General features: G+C 45.7%; 1 protein-coding gene across 2 annotated transcripts in view; it reads right to left on the bottom strand.

The window, feature by feature from the left end:
- Nucleotides 1-14,189, bottom strand: part of LOC110528109 (zinc finger protein 385A) — a 47,119-nt gene that overhangs the window by 11,587 nt on the left and 21,343 nt on the right. For both annotated transcript variants that reach the window (XM_036983659.1, XM_036983660.1), the window contains exons 2-3: nucleotides 14,001-14,164; nucleotides 5,508-5,618 (exon numbers count right to left, since the gene is read on the bottom strand). In XM_036983659.1, coding sequence (XP_036839554.1) covers nucleotides 5,508-5,618; nucleotides 14,001-14,164 — 275 coding nt within the window. The remainder of the gene's footprint in view (nucleotides 1-5,507; nucleotides 5,619-14,000; nucleotides 14,165-14,189) is intronic.

The raw sequence follows: 14,189 nt of genomic DNA, 5'->3' as shown, positions 1-14,189 counted from the left end.
CTATCTTAGGGACTGAAATTGACATTGAGACAGAGAGAGAGAGAGAGAGAGAGAGAGAGAGAGACAGAGACATAGAGAGAGACAGAGAGAGAGACAGAGAGAGAGACAGAGAGAGAGACAGAGAGAGAGACAGAGACAGAGAGAGAGACAGAGAGAGAGACAGAGAGAGAGACAGAGAGAGAGACAGAGAGAGAGACAGAGAGAGAGACAGAGACAGAGAGAGAGACAGAGAGAGAGACAGAGAGAGAGAGAGAGACAGAGAGAGAGACAGACAGAGAGAGAGACAGAGAGAGAGACAGAGAGAGAGAGACAGAGAGAGAGACAGAGAGAGAGACAGAGAGAGAGACAGAGAGAGAGACAGAGAGAGAGAGAGAGACAGAGAGAGAGACAGAGAGAGAGACAGAGAGAGAGACAGAGAGAGAGACAGAGACAGAGAGAGAGACAGAGAGAGAGACAGAGACAGAGAGAGAGACAGAGAGAGAGACAGAGAGAGAGAGAGAAGGTGTCCAGTGTTGTGGTGCTGCAGTGGTAACGATAGCCAATGCAGCACAATAAAGAGGCATGTGACGTCGGTCTTGCAGCATAGAGAGCTGGGCTGAGCTCTGACAGCCTGTCCTGTATGGCTGGTGGCTGCTTGGAATGAATTGCAGTATACAGTACATTACTGGTGGCAGACTGGCAGTGTGATAGGTATTCTTCTGAGTTTATATGAATCAATCCAGATATTTTGGTTTGGTTCAGCTTCAGTCTTTAATTGTATCTGGTTCAGCAGATGATGACGTTTCATCCATGGATTAGCCAGTGTTGACTGACAGAAAACACAATTCAGTGAGAAAGCTGCCGGTACTTTATTTGAAATATTTATATCAAAATACCTTACTGTTCATAGCAGGAAAGACAATGTATGCTGGCTGGGGTATAACATTTGAAACGTGTGGAAATTATTATATAATAGTGTCTCTAACTGTGCTTCTGAAATGCAGTAGTGCTGCAATAACAGATCCTTGGCTGTATACTGTGAGCAGACTATTCTTTCATTATTAGAGAACTTCCATTGTGCTCTGAGCTCACAACCTGACTTCCCCTCTCAGATTACTGAGTACTGGACTGGTAGAGCAGATGGAGATCAGGACTTTCTCACACACACTGACTGTACTGATGATGATGCATAAAGAGAGTGAAGGCCAAACAGGTGGCCACGGGTCCAGTCAAGTTTTTACAACAGTGGAAGTTGAACACACACATACACACCACACACAGTACACTATTCTACGCTGCTACATACAGGCACAGACGGACAGACGACACTCACACACCCACACACACACAGGGTTAACGACAGTGACACCTGACCCTACAGCAAACCCTCGACCACAAAGCGCCACAGGGGGTGGTGCGAACAGCCCAGGACATCACTGGGGCCGAGCTCCCTGCCATCCACCACCTCTATATCAGGCGGTGTGAAAGGATAGCCGAAAAATTGCCAAAGACTCCAGCCACCCAAGCCGTAGACTTTTCACTCTGCTACTGTCCGGCAAACAGTACCAGAGCATCGGCTCTTGGACCCCCAAGCCATAAGACTGCCACACAGTTAATTAAGTTGTTACCCTGATTATCTGCACTGACCCTATCTTACACTGACTCTATGCACACTCACTATATATACACACTCACACACACACTACACTGACACTCCATACACAAAAACTCCACACACATTCACATACTGTACACTAGATATGCACACACACACATAACACACACACGCATACCGACAACACAAACACACACACTTTTACACTCATTTGCTATTATTACTGTATCTATCCTGATGCCTAGTCACTTTACCCTGCCTTCAAATACCTCGTACCTCTGCACATTGACCTGGTACTGGTACTCTCTGTGTATTGATTTATTATTGTGTATTTTATTCCTTGTGTTACTATTTTTCTTTTTATTATAATTATAATTTCTCAGTTAAGTTACAGCTGTTGTATTTGGCACATGTGACAAATAACATTGGATTTGATTTGAGTGTGTACTACAGAATGTGAGAACATGGTGTCCAGGAGAGTGGATTCGAGAGGGTAGATAGATGCAGCTGTTATGGCGTTTCAGACGCTCCCCTGTCTATGTTTCCACCGCTCTTTCCTAAAAAGTATTTAGTGCTTTATTCATTGGCATGTGTCAATATTTTTAGCCGGGATCGTGTGTCAAACTTATGTCTGGCTCAGAGGTGACACTGCGTTTCCCCTGAGCAAAGAGACGTTTACTGTATGTTTAGGGGATATACCCATCCCTCAAGCTGGTCCAATGTACCCTGGCCTGTACTTTCTATACCCATTGTGAAGCACTTCAAAAACATTTAATATTACACAACAATAATGTTGAATACACGTAGTGCACATTATGAAGCAAATTGCCTAAGCCTGCTACAGTGAAATTGTTATACTCAATGCAGCCTATGACTGGAAAACAGGTCTTACCACATCTTACTGGTGATAAAACGCTCCCATCTGTGTAGGGGAGGGGAAGGGGTTGTATAATCAGGCCTTAAAACAGCCTCAGATTTGACCATGTATGTTTACAGGTGAGTTTGTGTTCTAATACACACAGCAGCAAGGAGAGAGGATCATATACAGAGAAAATAATGTAGAGACAACAGATGTATGTGGTTACAGTACAATATTTGATTTTCAACAAATTAATGTTTCTTCTTTTTTTAAGAAACATTAATATGCTGAAAATACAAATTGTTTGCATAGTCAACTTACACATGGCTCTGACACACACATTTACCCCACCAGACATGTCACTAGGGGTCTTTCCACAGTCCCCAAATCCAGAACAAATTCAAGAAAGAGTACAGTATTATATAGAGCCATTATTGCATGGAACTCCGTTCCATCTCATATTGCTGAAATGAACTCCTCAAGGCACAACGCCTCTCCCCTATTTGACATAGATAGTTTGTGTGTATGTATTGATATGTAGACTATGTGTGTCACGCCCTGACCGTAGAGATCATTTTATTCTCTATGTTTGTTTGGTCAGGGTGTGACTCGGGTGGGAAAGTCTATGCTTTCTGGTTCTTTGTTTTTGGCAGGGTATGATTCTCAATCAGGGACAGCTGGCTATCGTTGTCTCTGATTTTGAATCCTACTTAGGCAGCCTTTTATCCTTTTCTCATTTGTGGGTTGTTGTCTTCATTTAATGCATGTGTAGCCTTACGGAGCTTGTTGTTTGTTGTTTTGTTGGCGACATTTAAAAAAGAAAGGAAAATGTACGCTCACCACGCTGCCCCTTGGTCCGGTCCTTTTCAAGACGACGTTCGTGACAACGTGTGACGGTTTTATTTTATTTTAATTGATGTAGTTCTGCCCTTGAGCTGTTCTTGTCTACTGATGTTCTGTAGTGTGTCATGTTTTGTGTGGACCCCTGGAAGAGTAGCTGCTGCTGTTGCAACAGATAATGGGGATCCTACTAAAATAGAAAATACAGGCAAAGACATGCATTCAAACTGAGCATTGGTTTATGTGCTTATTTCACATTTAATGATGTGTACAGAGCTGAGGGCCCCTGTCTTTATGACTGTATGTTTTAGAAGGCAGTCAGTGTCATAAGCACCTAGCTGTTAGACCCCCACTCTACTGGAATGTGTGCAGCACCATCCAAGATCACTTTTACATGCCGATGGAACAAACCACTCTGAATAATCCCACAAGGGATGTATATGTTATGATATATTTGTTATTCAACATTCTTGATGTCTTCACTATTATTCTACAATGTTGAAAATAGTCAAAATAAAGAAAACCCTAGTAGGTGTTCTAAAACTTCTGACCGGTAGTGTATGTGAACACTTAAACCACCTCTTCTGTTCATTCTGTTCATTCTTTAGTTCTACTCCCTCAGTCATCCTCTTTTTGGTGCCCTGTACAAAGACTGACATGCTGGAATGTGCTTTGTCAGCATTCACTACTTTCTCAAATTTCACCCAATGACCAGATCAAGTGAGTTTTTTGTTGCATCACATTCACCCTCGCTGACCCCTCACAATCCCTCGATCACAACTATCTCCATGAAGCATTCTAGAAATAAAAGCAGTTGGTGGCTGTCCTATTGCTTGCTGCTGATATATCATAAGCACTTGGCCAGCAGTCATTCTAGTGTGTTTCCTTTTAAGACACAGACTGAAACACTCAATCCAACCTCAACATCTCAGAACCCTAACCCCCTGTGCTCTAGTCCCCTAGTCCCCGGTTCTCCAGTCCCCTAGTCCCCTGCTCTCTAGTCCCCTAGTCCCCTGTTCTCTAGTCCCCTAGTCCCCTGTTTTTTAGTCCCCTAGTCCCATGTTCTCTAGTCCCCTAGTCCCCTGTGCTCTAGTCCCCTAGTCCCCTGTTCTATAGTCCCCTAGTCCCCTGTTCTCTAGTCCCCTAGTCCCCTGTTCTCCAGTCCCTGGTTCTCCAGTCCCCTAGTCCCCTGTTCTCTAGTCCCCTAGTCCCCTGTTCTCTAGTCCCCTAATCCCCTGTTCTCCAGTCCCCTAGTCCCCTGTTCTCTAGTCCCCTAGTCCCCTGTTCTCTAGTCCCCTAGTCCCCTGTTCTCTAGTCCCCTAGTCCCCTGTTCTCTAGTCCCCTAATCCCCTGTTCTCTAGTCCCCTAGTCCCCTGTTCTCCAGTCCCCTAGTCCCCTGTTCTCTAGTCCCCTGTTCTCCAGTCCCCTAGTCCCCTGTGCTCTAGTCCCCTAGTCCCCTGTTCTCTAGTCCCCCAGTCCCCTGTTTTCTAGTCCCCCAGTCCCCTGTTCTCTAGTCCCCCAGTCCCCTGTACTTTAGTCCCCTAGTCCCCTGTTCTCTAGTCCCCTAGCCCCCTGCACTTTAGTCCCCAAGCCCCCAAACCACCTGTACTTTAATCCCCTAGCCCCCAAGCTCCCTGTACTTTAATCCCCTAGCCCCCAAGCCACCTGTATTTTAATCCCCTAGCCCCCAAGCTCCCTGTACTCTTATCCCCTTGCCCCCAAGCTCCCTGTACTTTAGTCCCCTAGCCCCCAAGCTCCCTGTACTTTAGACCCTAGCCCCGAAGCTCCCTGTATTTTAGTCTCCCAGCCCCCTTTACTTTAATCCCCTAACCATCCAGCCCCCTCTACTCTGCTTTGTCCCCACAGCCCGCCAGAGCACAATTGCATAATATTAACTCCTTTCTGGGAAGTGCCAATGAAATGGTGTCAAACAGAGAGACGGTAATGTAAGCTAAGCAGGGCTGCCACAAGGGGAAAAGTGGAGCAGAGGAATCGTAGACACAGTTCTCACTTGACACCTGCTCCAGCAGTCCAGTCAATCATTGACATATTGGTCAGGTTATGATGTAGTGCATAGATAGATGTGTGGAATACTTAGATGGATGCCTGGATGAATGTGGATTGATGGATGCCTGGATGAATGTGTGGATGGTGGATGCATGGGTGGATGGTGGATGCATGGGTGGATGGATGGATAGTGCCTTACTGCCTTACTTCTGAGTTGAAGCGGATCTGGCAGACATTGCAGGAGATGATGGGTCGTTTGGTCTTCATCATGGGGGGGCCGAAGGTGTGGTTCATCACTGCCTTCTGTACCGGGTCCATCTGGAGGGGGAGGGGGCAGAGAGATAGATATAGATAAGGTAAGTACTCTGAGTAGGGGAGCAGATAGACATAGGTCATTGTGCCATGGTGGTGGTAGCAGAGTTAATGAAACGCTTTGAAAAAGGCCCCTACAGTGGGAGGGAGGGAGTGAAGGGGAGAGAGGAGAGAGGAGAGAGGAGAGAGAGAGAGAGAGGAGAGGAGAGAGGAGAGAGGAGAGAGGAGAGAGAGAGAGAGAGAGAGAGAGAGAGAGAGGTGGAGAGTGAGTGAGAGAAAAGGAGAGAGAGTTAGAGAAGGGAAGAGAGCCCTGATTGATGACGACAGGAGAGCGTTTCTTTTCATCAGCAGCTGCCAGAGCTGTCTGTGCCTTGGGTCTTGGGTGCTGTTCAAATGCTTTTTTGATAGTGGGGTTAGAGGGCCCTGATTACAGACTCAATCCAACAGTATAGCAGGAGGATCAAGGAAACTGTATGGCCAAGAAGTTAAAATGGTCTACTATAGAGAGAAATAGTAATGGGGTCTTTTTGTAGGTACTAACTCTGTCATTGTTCGTTCGACAAAGCCTATGAGGAAAATTAATGGCGTTTTTGTAGGGTTTTAGGATAGACGCCAAAAATAAGGTATGTGGTACACACAGGCTTAGGAGAGCTTATACAGGTTGTTCTATGACACAATCTTCATCAGCTAATGTCACTTGTGAATTTTGAAGAATTTATATTATAATAAAAAACACATAAATCAAATAAAGGCTTCATAATTCATAAAGATCATGTTAACTTTAAGTTCCTCTGTGTCCAAATCACTAAAGACTTCAAATGGTCTAAACAAAGTCTCCCCCCCAAGAAGTGGAAAAATCCTCAAAAAGTTCTGAAGCTGTACCATTGATAACATACTGACTGGCTGCATCACTGCCTGGTATGGCAACAGCACAGCCCTCGATTGCATGGCCCTGTAGAGGGTGGTGCAGACAGTCCAGTACATCACTGGGGCCGGACAGTCCAGTACATCACTGGGGCCGGACAGCCCAGTACATCACTGGGGCCGGACAGTCCAGTACATCACTGGGGCCGGACAGCCCAGTACATCACTGGGGCCGGACAGTCCAGTACATCACTGGGGCCGGACAGTCCAGTACATCACTGGGGCCTGACAGTCCAGTACATCACTGGGGCCGGACAGTCCAGTATATCACTGGGGCCGGACAGTCCAGTACATCACTGGGGCCGGACAGCCCAGTACATCACTGGGGCCGGACAGTCCAGTACATCACTGGGGCCGGACAGCCCAGTACATCACTGGGGCCGGACAGCCCAGTACATCACTGGGGCCGGACAGCCCAGTACATCACTGGGGCCGGACAGCCCAGTACATCACTGGGGCCGGACAGTCCAGTACATCACTGGGGCCGGACAGCCCAGTACATCACTGGGGCCGGACAGCCCAGTACATCACTGGAGCCGGACAGCCCAGTACATCATTGGGGCCGGACAGCCCAGTACATCACTGGGGCCGGACAGCCCAGTACATCACTGGGGCCGTACAGCCCAGTACATCACTGGGGCCGGACAGTCCAGTACATCACTGGGGCCGTACCGATGCATCAAGTCTGGCACCAACAGGCTCTTGAACAGTTTCTATCCTGAAGCAATACGACTGATAAATAGCTACACAGACTGTCTGAGTTAACCTTGTATCTTTATTGACCTTTTATTTGTATTTTTGCACAACCTCTCACACACACTCCCTTCATCATCTGCTCACTCACACATATTATGCACATACATTTATACTGACGCTACACACACACACTCAAATCAAATCAAATCAAATGTATTTATATAGCCCTTCTTACATCAGCTGATATCTCAAAGTGCTGTACACAAACTCAGCCTAAAACTCCAAACAGCAAGCAATGCAGGTGTAGAAGCACAGTGGCTAGGAAAAACTCCCTAGAAAGGTCAAAACCTAGGAAGAAACCTAGAGAGGAACCAGGCTATGAGGGGTGGCCAGTCCTCTTCTGGCTGTGCCGGGTGGAGATTATAACAGAACATGGCCAAGATGTTCAAATGTTCATAAATGACCAGCAGGGTCAAATAATAATAATCACAGTAGTTGTCGAGGGTGCAACAAGTCAGCGCCTCACCTCACTCCCATTCACATACAAGCTGCTGCTACTCTGTTTATTTTATATCCTGTTGCCTAGTCCCCTCCATCATATCTACCTCCATCCATCACACAGTATCCCTGTACATTGTAACTATGGTATTGGAACTGACCCTGTATATAGTATGCTTACTTACTTATTGTGTTCTACATATTTCTTCTTATTTCTCGTGTTTCTTTTCCTAGTAATACATTATTATTTATTATTACATTGTTGGGTTTTGAGTTTGCAAGAAAGGCATTTCCCTGTACTTCTGCATGTGACATTAAAACTCAAAATTGTACGAACAAATCACCTGAACACTGTCTGTAGAGAGGACTCCCCTTAGAATTGGAACAGACCACGATAGTAGACAACTAGAATCTGATGTGAGCAACATGTTCTTAGACTAATATAGAAGGCTTTTACAGTATGTGGAGCATTTTGAAATACTTCACAGCTCTTTAGAAAGACATGTTGACCATGTGGATCTGACTCAAGCCAACCCAGACGTCTGATGTTTACAGTGGTGAACAAAATAGCCCCAAACAGGATTTGTGAGCGTTGTGAGGGTTCTGACCACTCTTCTCTGTATCCACAACCCAGACTGGGTGTTTCTCCACTCTGCAGCCAAAAGGACTGAGGTTTTATTCAGTTTCTAATCACTGACTGCTACTGTGAACTTGTACTGCAAAATGAGAGGCTAGTTTCACTTTCAACTTCCAAACACCAGGCAAAAGGTGTAATTATTCTCCCATATGTAAGTGGTTGAATACAGTTCCTGTCTATATTTATACTCCTCTTCCTTAACCTGGAGTTCTGTTTGTTCCCCTCGTCACTCTCTCGCTCTAGCTCTCCCTCTCTCTCCTGATATGTTATACAGATATTTAAACCCTGAGACCACACCTACCACTTCTCACCCACTCTTCACTCTCTTTTTCTCTCTCCCTCCCCCTCTCTCAGTTTTACAATATAAAAGGTTGTTGCCCTAGAATACAGATGTCTGACTTGTTTGTACTCACCGTACTCTCACTCTCTATATGCCAACAACAAGGTGTTTGATCTGTGAAGATGTGTGTGTGTGTGTGTGTGTGTGTGTGTGTGTGTGTGTGTGTGTGTGTGTGTGTGTGTGTGTGTGTGTGTGTGTGTGTGTGTGTGTGTGTGTGTGTGTGTGTGTGTGTGTGTGTGTGTGTGTGTGTGCGTGTGTGTGTGTGTGTGTGTATGCAGGTGTGTGTGTGCGCAAACAAGACGGCAAGTCATTGTCCTCACCTATTCAAGTCCTACTGTCAATTTTGGTTAGCCATCTGGACTACTCTTGTGTTTTGTAACATCTCTCTCTCTCTCTCCCTCTCTTTGTCCAGCTGTTGTGAACAGGCTGATTGATCTCTCTCTTTCCACCCCGCCATTTCTCTATCCACCCGGCTCTACGTTCTGTCTGCCGTTATGACCTCACACATCAAGTCACTCTTTTACATCCCTTCTTTCATTCCCTCCTCTCTTCATACCTCCACCCATACTGTACACCATATGGGGCTGGTAGAGAAATCATGATCTACTCCACTCTGCACTCTCCATAGACGAGGGCAGCACTCGATCCATTGGATAGTATGTTAGCTGAGCGTAATATATGGTGCAAGCAAACTCTTTATAAGTGGATCATGGAGCATTCAGTCTAGCAGCCAGGCTCACAGAGCATCCGGAACTTGCTCCCTCAATGACAGGTCCTCATGAGAATAGCACTAATTATCTGACAACAACTGGGAAACTCTGGACCTGGAAGCCAGTTCCACTGCAATGTTCCCCTCTAATCAGGGACTGAATTAGTCCTGGAAGCCAATTCCACTGCATTTATTCATTGTTCCTCTCTAATTAGGGACTGAATTAGACCTGGAACCCAGTTCCACTGCATTTATTCATCTAATCAGGGACTGAATTAGTCCTGGAAGTCAGTTCCACTGCATGCAGTCATTGTTCCCCTCTAATCAGGGACTGAATTAGTCCTGGAAGCCAATTCCACTGCATTTATTCATTGTTCCTCTCTAATTAGGGACTGAATTAGACCTGGAAGTCAGTTCCACTGCATTTATTCATCTAATCAGGGACTGAATTAGTCCTGGAAGTCAGTTCCACTGCATGCAGTCATTGTTCCCCTCTAATCAGGGACTGAATTAGACATGGAACACCACGTATGTGCAATTCATTATCAGGTAAAACAGGAAACCATCATGCTTCAGACCTTGTAGGGTAAGAGTTGAGTACCCCTGCTCTAGTGGCTCTATCAACCTCATAAATTACTCATCAGTGCTCTGTGAGCACCCTCTATAGGTTATCAGGGTTAATAAACTCAGCAAAAAAAGAAATGTCTTCTCACTGTCAACTGCGTTTATTTTATGTGTAAATATTTGTATGAACATAACAAGATTCAACAACTGAGACATAAACTGAACAAGTTCCACAGACATGTGACTAACATAAATGGAGTAATGTGTCCCTGAACAAAGGGGGGTGGGTCAAAATCAAAAGTAACAGTCAGTATCTGGTGTGGCCACCAGCTGCATCAAGTACTGCAGTGCATCTCCTCCTCATGGACTGCACCAGATGTGCCCGTTCTTGCTGTAAAATGTTACCCCAAGGCACCTGCAAGTTCTGGGACATTTCTGGGGAGAATGGCCCTAGCCTTCACCCTCCGATCCAACAGGTCTCAGACGTGCTCAATGGGATTGAGATCCGGGCTCTTCGCTGGCCATGGCAGAACACTGACATTCCTGTCTTGCAGGAAATAACGCACAGAGCGAGCAGTATGGCTGGTGGCATTGTCATGCTGGAGGGTCATGTCAGGATGAGCCTGCAGGAAGGGTACCACATGAGGGAGGAGGATGTCTTCCCTGAAAAGCACAGCGTTGAGATTGCCTGCAATGACAACAAGCTCAGTCCAATGATGCTGTGACACACTGCCACAGACCATGAAGGACCCTCCACCTCCAAATCGATCCCGCTCCAGAGTACAGGCCTCGGTGTAACGCTCATTCCTTCGACAATAAACGCGAATCTGACCATCACACCTGGTGAGATAAAACCGCAACTCGTCAATGAAGAGCACTTTTTGCCAGACCTGTCCGGTCCAGCGACGGTGGGTTTGTGCCCATAGGCGACGTTGTTGCCTGTGATGTCTGGTGAGGACCTGTCTTACAACAGGCCTACAAGCCCTCAATCCAGCCTCTCTCAGACTTTTGCGGACAGTCTGAGCACTGGTGGAGGGATTGTGCGTTCCTGGTGTAACTCAGGCAATTGTTGTTGCCATCCTGTACCTGTCACGCAGGTGTGATGTTTGGATGTACCGTTCCTGTGCAGGTATTGTTACACGTGGTCTGCCACTGTGAGGACGATCAGCTGTCCATCCTGTACAGTACAGACATTGCAATTTATTGCCCTGGCCACATCTGCAGTCCTCATGCCTCCTTGCAGCATGCCTAAGGCACATTCACGCAGATGAGCAGGGACCCTGGGCATCTTTCTTTTGGTGTTTTTCAGAGTCAGTAGAAAGGCCTCTTTAGTGTTCATAACTGTGAGCTACCGTCTGTAAGCTGTTAGTGTCTTAATGACCGTTCCACAGGTGCATGTTCATTAATTGTTTATGGGTCATTGAACAAGCATGGGAAACAGTGTTTAAACCCTTGACAATGAACATCTGTGAAGTTATTTGGATTTTTACGAATTATCTTTGAATGACAGGGTCCTGAAAAAGAGGCATTTCTTTTTTTTTGCTGAGTTTATGTTCTGTCATAGGCTCACTGGCTGTAATAACCACTCAGACAGAGTGACCATAATATAAGTGCCCTTGCTGACAGAGCCTCTGTATGTTTTAACTGAACTGGAGAGGTTTGAGTGAAAGTGAATGAATGGTCCTAGCAACTAGGACCATGTAAAATGAATGTGTGTGTGTGTGTGTGTGTGTGTGTGTGTGTGTGTGTGTGTGTGTGTGTGTGTGTGTGTGTGTGTGTGTGTGTGTGTGTGTGTGTGTGTGTGTGTGTGTGTGAGTGGGTCTGCTACATATGTGTGTAACAGGGTTGGTTATAATTCCACTTGCCAAAATTGACAAAATTTGTAGAATAGCAGGAAATTCACTTTAAAACATCTCTCCACCGTCAACAGGGTTTTTTGCCCATGAGGTGGGCTGGCCCTGTGTGTATGTGTACGTGCATGTGGCGTTTGTGCTTCAGTGTGTGTGTACGTGCCCACCAATATGTTTGTCACCGTGCTGACCTTCACGTGAAACCCAACCTGGAAATGAACTGGTTGGGTCCATGTCTAAAAACGATGATTATGGGGAACGCTGGCTGTGCGTCTTATTAAATTGATTATGGGGAACGCTGGCTGTGCGTCTTATTAAATTGATTATGGGGAATTCTGGCTGTGCGTCTTATTACATTGATTATGGGGAACGCTGGCTGTGCGTCTTATTAAATTGATTATGGGGAACGCTGGCTGTGCGTCTTATTACATTGATTATGGGGAACGCTGGCTGTGCGTCTTATTAAATTGATTATGGGGAACGCTGGCTGTGCGTCTTATTAAATTGATTATGGGGAACGCTGGCTGTGCGTCTTATTACATTGATTATGGGGAACGCTGGCTGTGCGTCTTATTTAATTGATTATGGGGAACGCTGGCTGTGCGTCTTATTAAATTGATTATGGGGAACGCTGGCTGTGCGTCTTATTAAATTGATTATGGGGAACGCTGGCTGTGCGTCTTATTAAATTGATTATGGGGAACGCTGGCTGTGCGTCTTATTAAATTGATTATGGGGAACGCTGGCTGTGCGTCTTATTACATTGATTATGGGGAACGCTGGCTGTGCGTCTTATTAAATTGATTATGGGGAACGCTGGCTGTGCGTCTTATTAAATTGATTATGGGGAACGCTGGCTGTGCGTCTTATTACATTGATTATGGGGAACGCTGGCTGTGCGTCTTATTTAATTGATTATGGGGAACGCTGGCTGTGCGTCTTATTAAATTGATTATGGGGAACGCTGGCTGTGCGTCTTATTAAATTGATTATGGGGAACGCTGGCTGTGCGTCTTATTAAATTGATTATGGGGAACGCTGGCTGTGCGTCTTATTAAATTGATTATGGGGAACGCTGGCTGTGCGTCTTATTAAATTGATTAGCCATAAGTCATTGTTGTGAGGTTCTGCTTTTCTTTTCTTAGTCAACCTTGTGTTCTTTTTCTTTGTGTTCTGGAACGTAGCCCTGTTTCTTTGTGTTCTGGAACGTAGCCCTGTCTTTCATTTTTGTTCATTGATTTCACCTGCGTTCGTTTCTCACCTGGTCTCATCAGCTCCCTATTTAGTTCAGTTCCTTCTGTTTGTATGGTTGTGAGGTATTGTTTGTTTTGACTGCCTACCTGTGTTTGACCATTGCCTGCCTGTGACCATGATTCCTACCTTCTGCGAAGGCTTAATAAACATATGCTGTGCTCTGTGTGTGAATCTCCACCTTTTTTTCCCTGAGTATTCATTACAATTGTATTGCAGTAAAATGCTCGCTGGGGCATTTTGTGAAGATGCAGGACTTTATTCTGCCACAGGGATAGCAAACACTTGTCAGCTTATTATTGAGGATCATTCTATAAAACCACTTAATCAGAATACCTCACCTGTCTACAGTTACAAGACCCCTCAAATTGACTGGCACGTACATCCCAGAGGAATATTATGCGAAACCAAAGCCAATTACAATGAATATTCTCAGACAGCCTGCAACAAGATGGCAGCAGTGGTATAGTTCAGGATTAAGGCCTGAGGTGGTGTGGTGCCAGGGGTGCATGGATATAGCCATTAGCTGTGGTACATTGGCCACATACCACAAACCCCCGAGGTAGAATAGAGTAATGACTGACATTGCTAAATGATATTAAACAGATTTTTAATACATATCATGACCAAATGTAGCCTATTAAAAGCTGCGTATAGAGAGAAAGAATTCCCCAATGCATTTAAAAACTACACCATTTGGGCCAGTGTTTTACGTGACCAGGTCATGAGATCAGGAAAAACTCCAGGCCCCAGAAAAGACAAGTACGAATTTTGCTACACAGCTTTTGAACCTTGTGCGACCTCTGAGTTGAAGGGGGTTTACATGTGTGTGCGCTGTGTTAGTGTATGTGTCTGCATATGTATGGCGTGCATGCGTGGTATGTGCCTTAACATGCCTGTGTGGAGTTCATTTACTCACTGTTGAGTAACTGTTGGTGTTGAAGTTGTGGAAGAGGCCCATGCTGTGTTGTGGTGGAGCTGTGTCCATTGGGAACTGCAGGAACTGCTTCATGTCCAGCGGGGGTGGGATCACTGTGGGGGTCCTGAAGAAGGCAGGGACCACCCCTGGACGGTTCATGCTGCCTAGAGAGAGAGAGAGAGAGAGAGA

Source organism: Oncorhynchus mykiss, chromosome 7, assembly GCF_013265735.2.
Source record: "Oncorhynchus mykiss isolate Arlee chromosome 7, USDA_OmykA_1.1, whole genome shotgun sequence".
NCBI classification, from domain to species: domain Eukaryota; kingdom Metazoa; phylum Chordata; class Actinopteri; order Salmoniformes; family Salmonidae; genus Oncorhynchus; species Oncorhynchus mykiss.
Note: the sequence above shows the minus strand (reverse complement) of the source record. Positions and strands in the feature narration are given on the sequence as shown.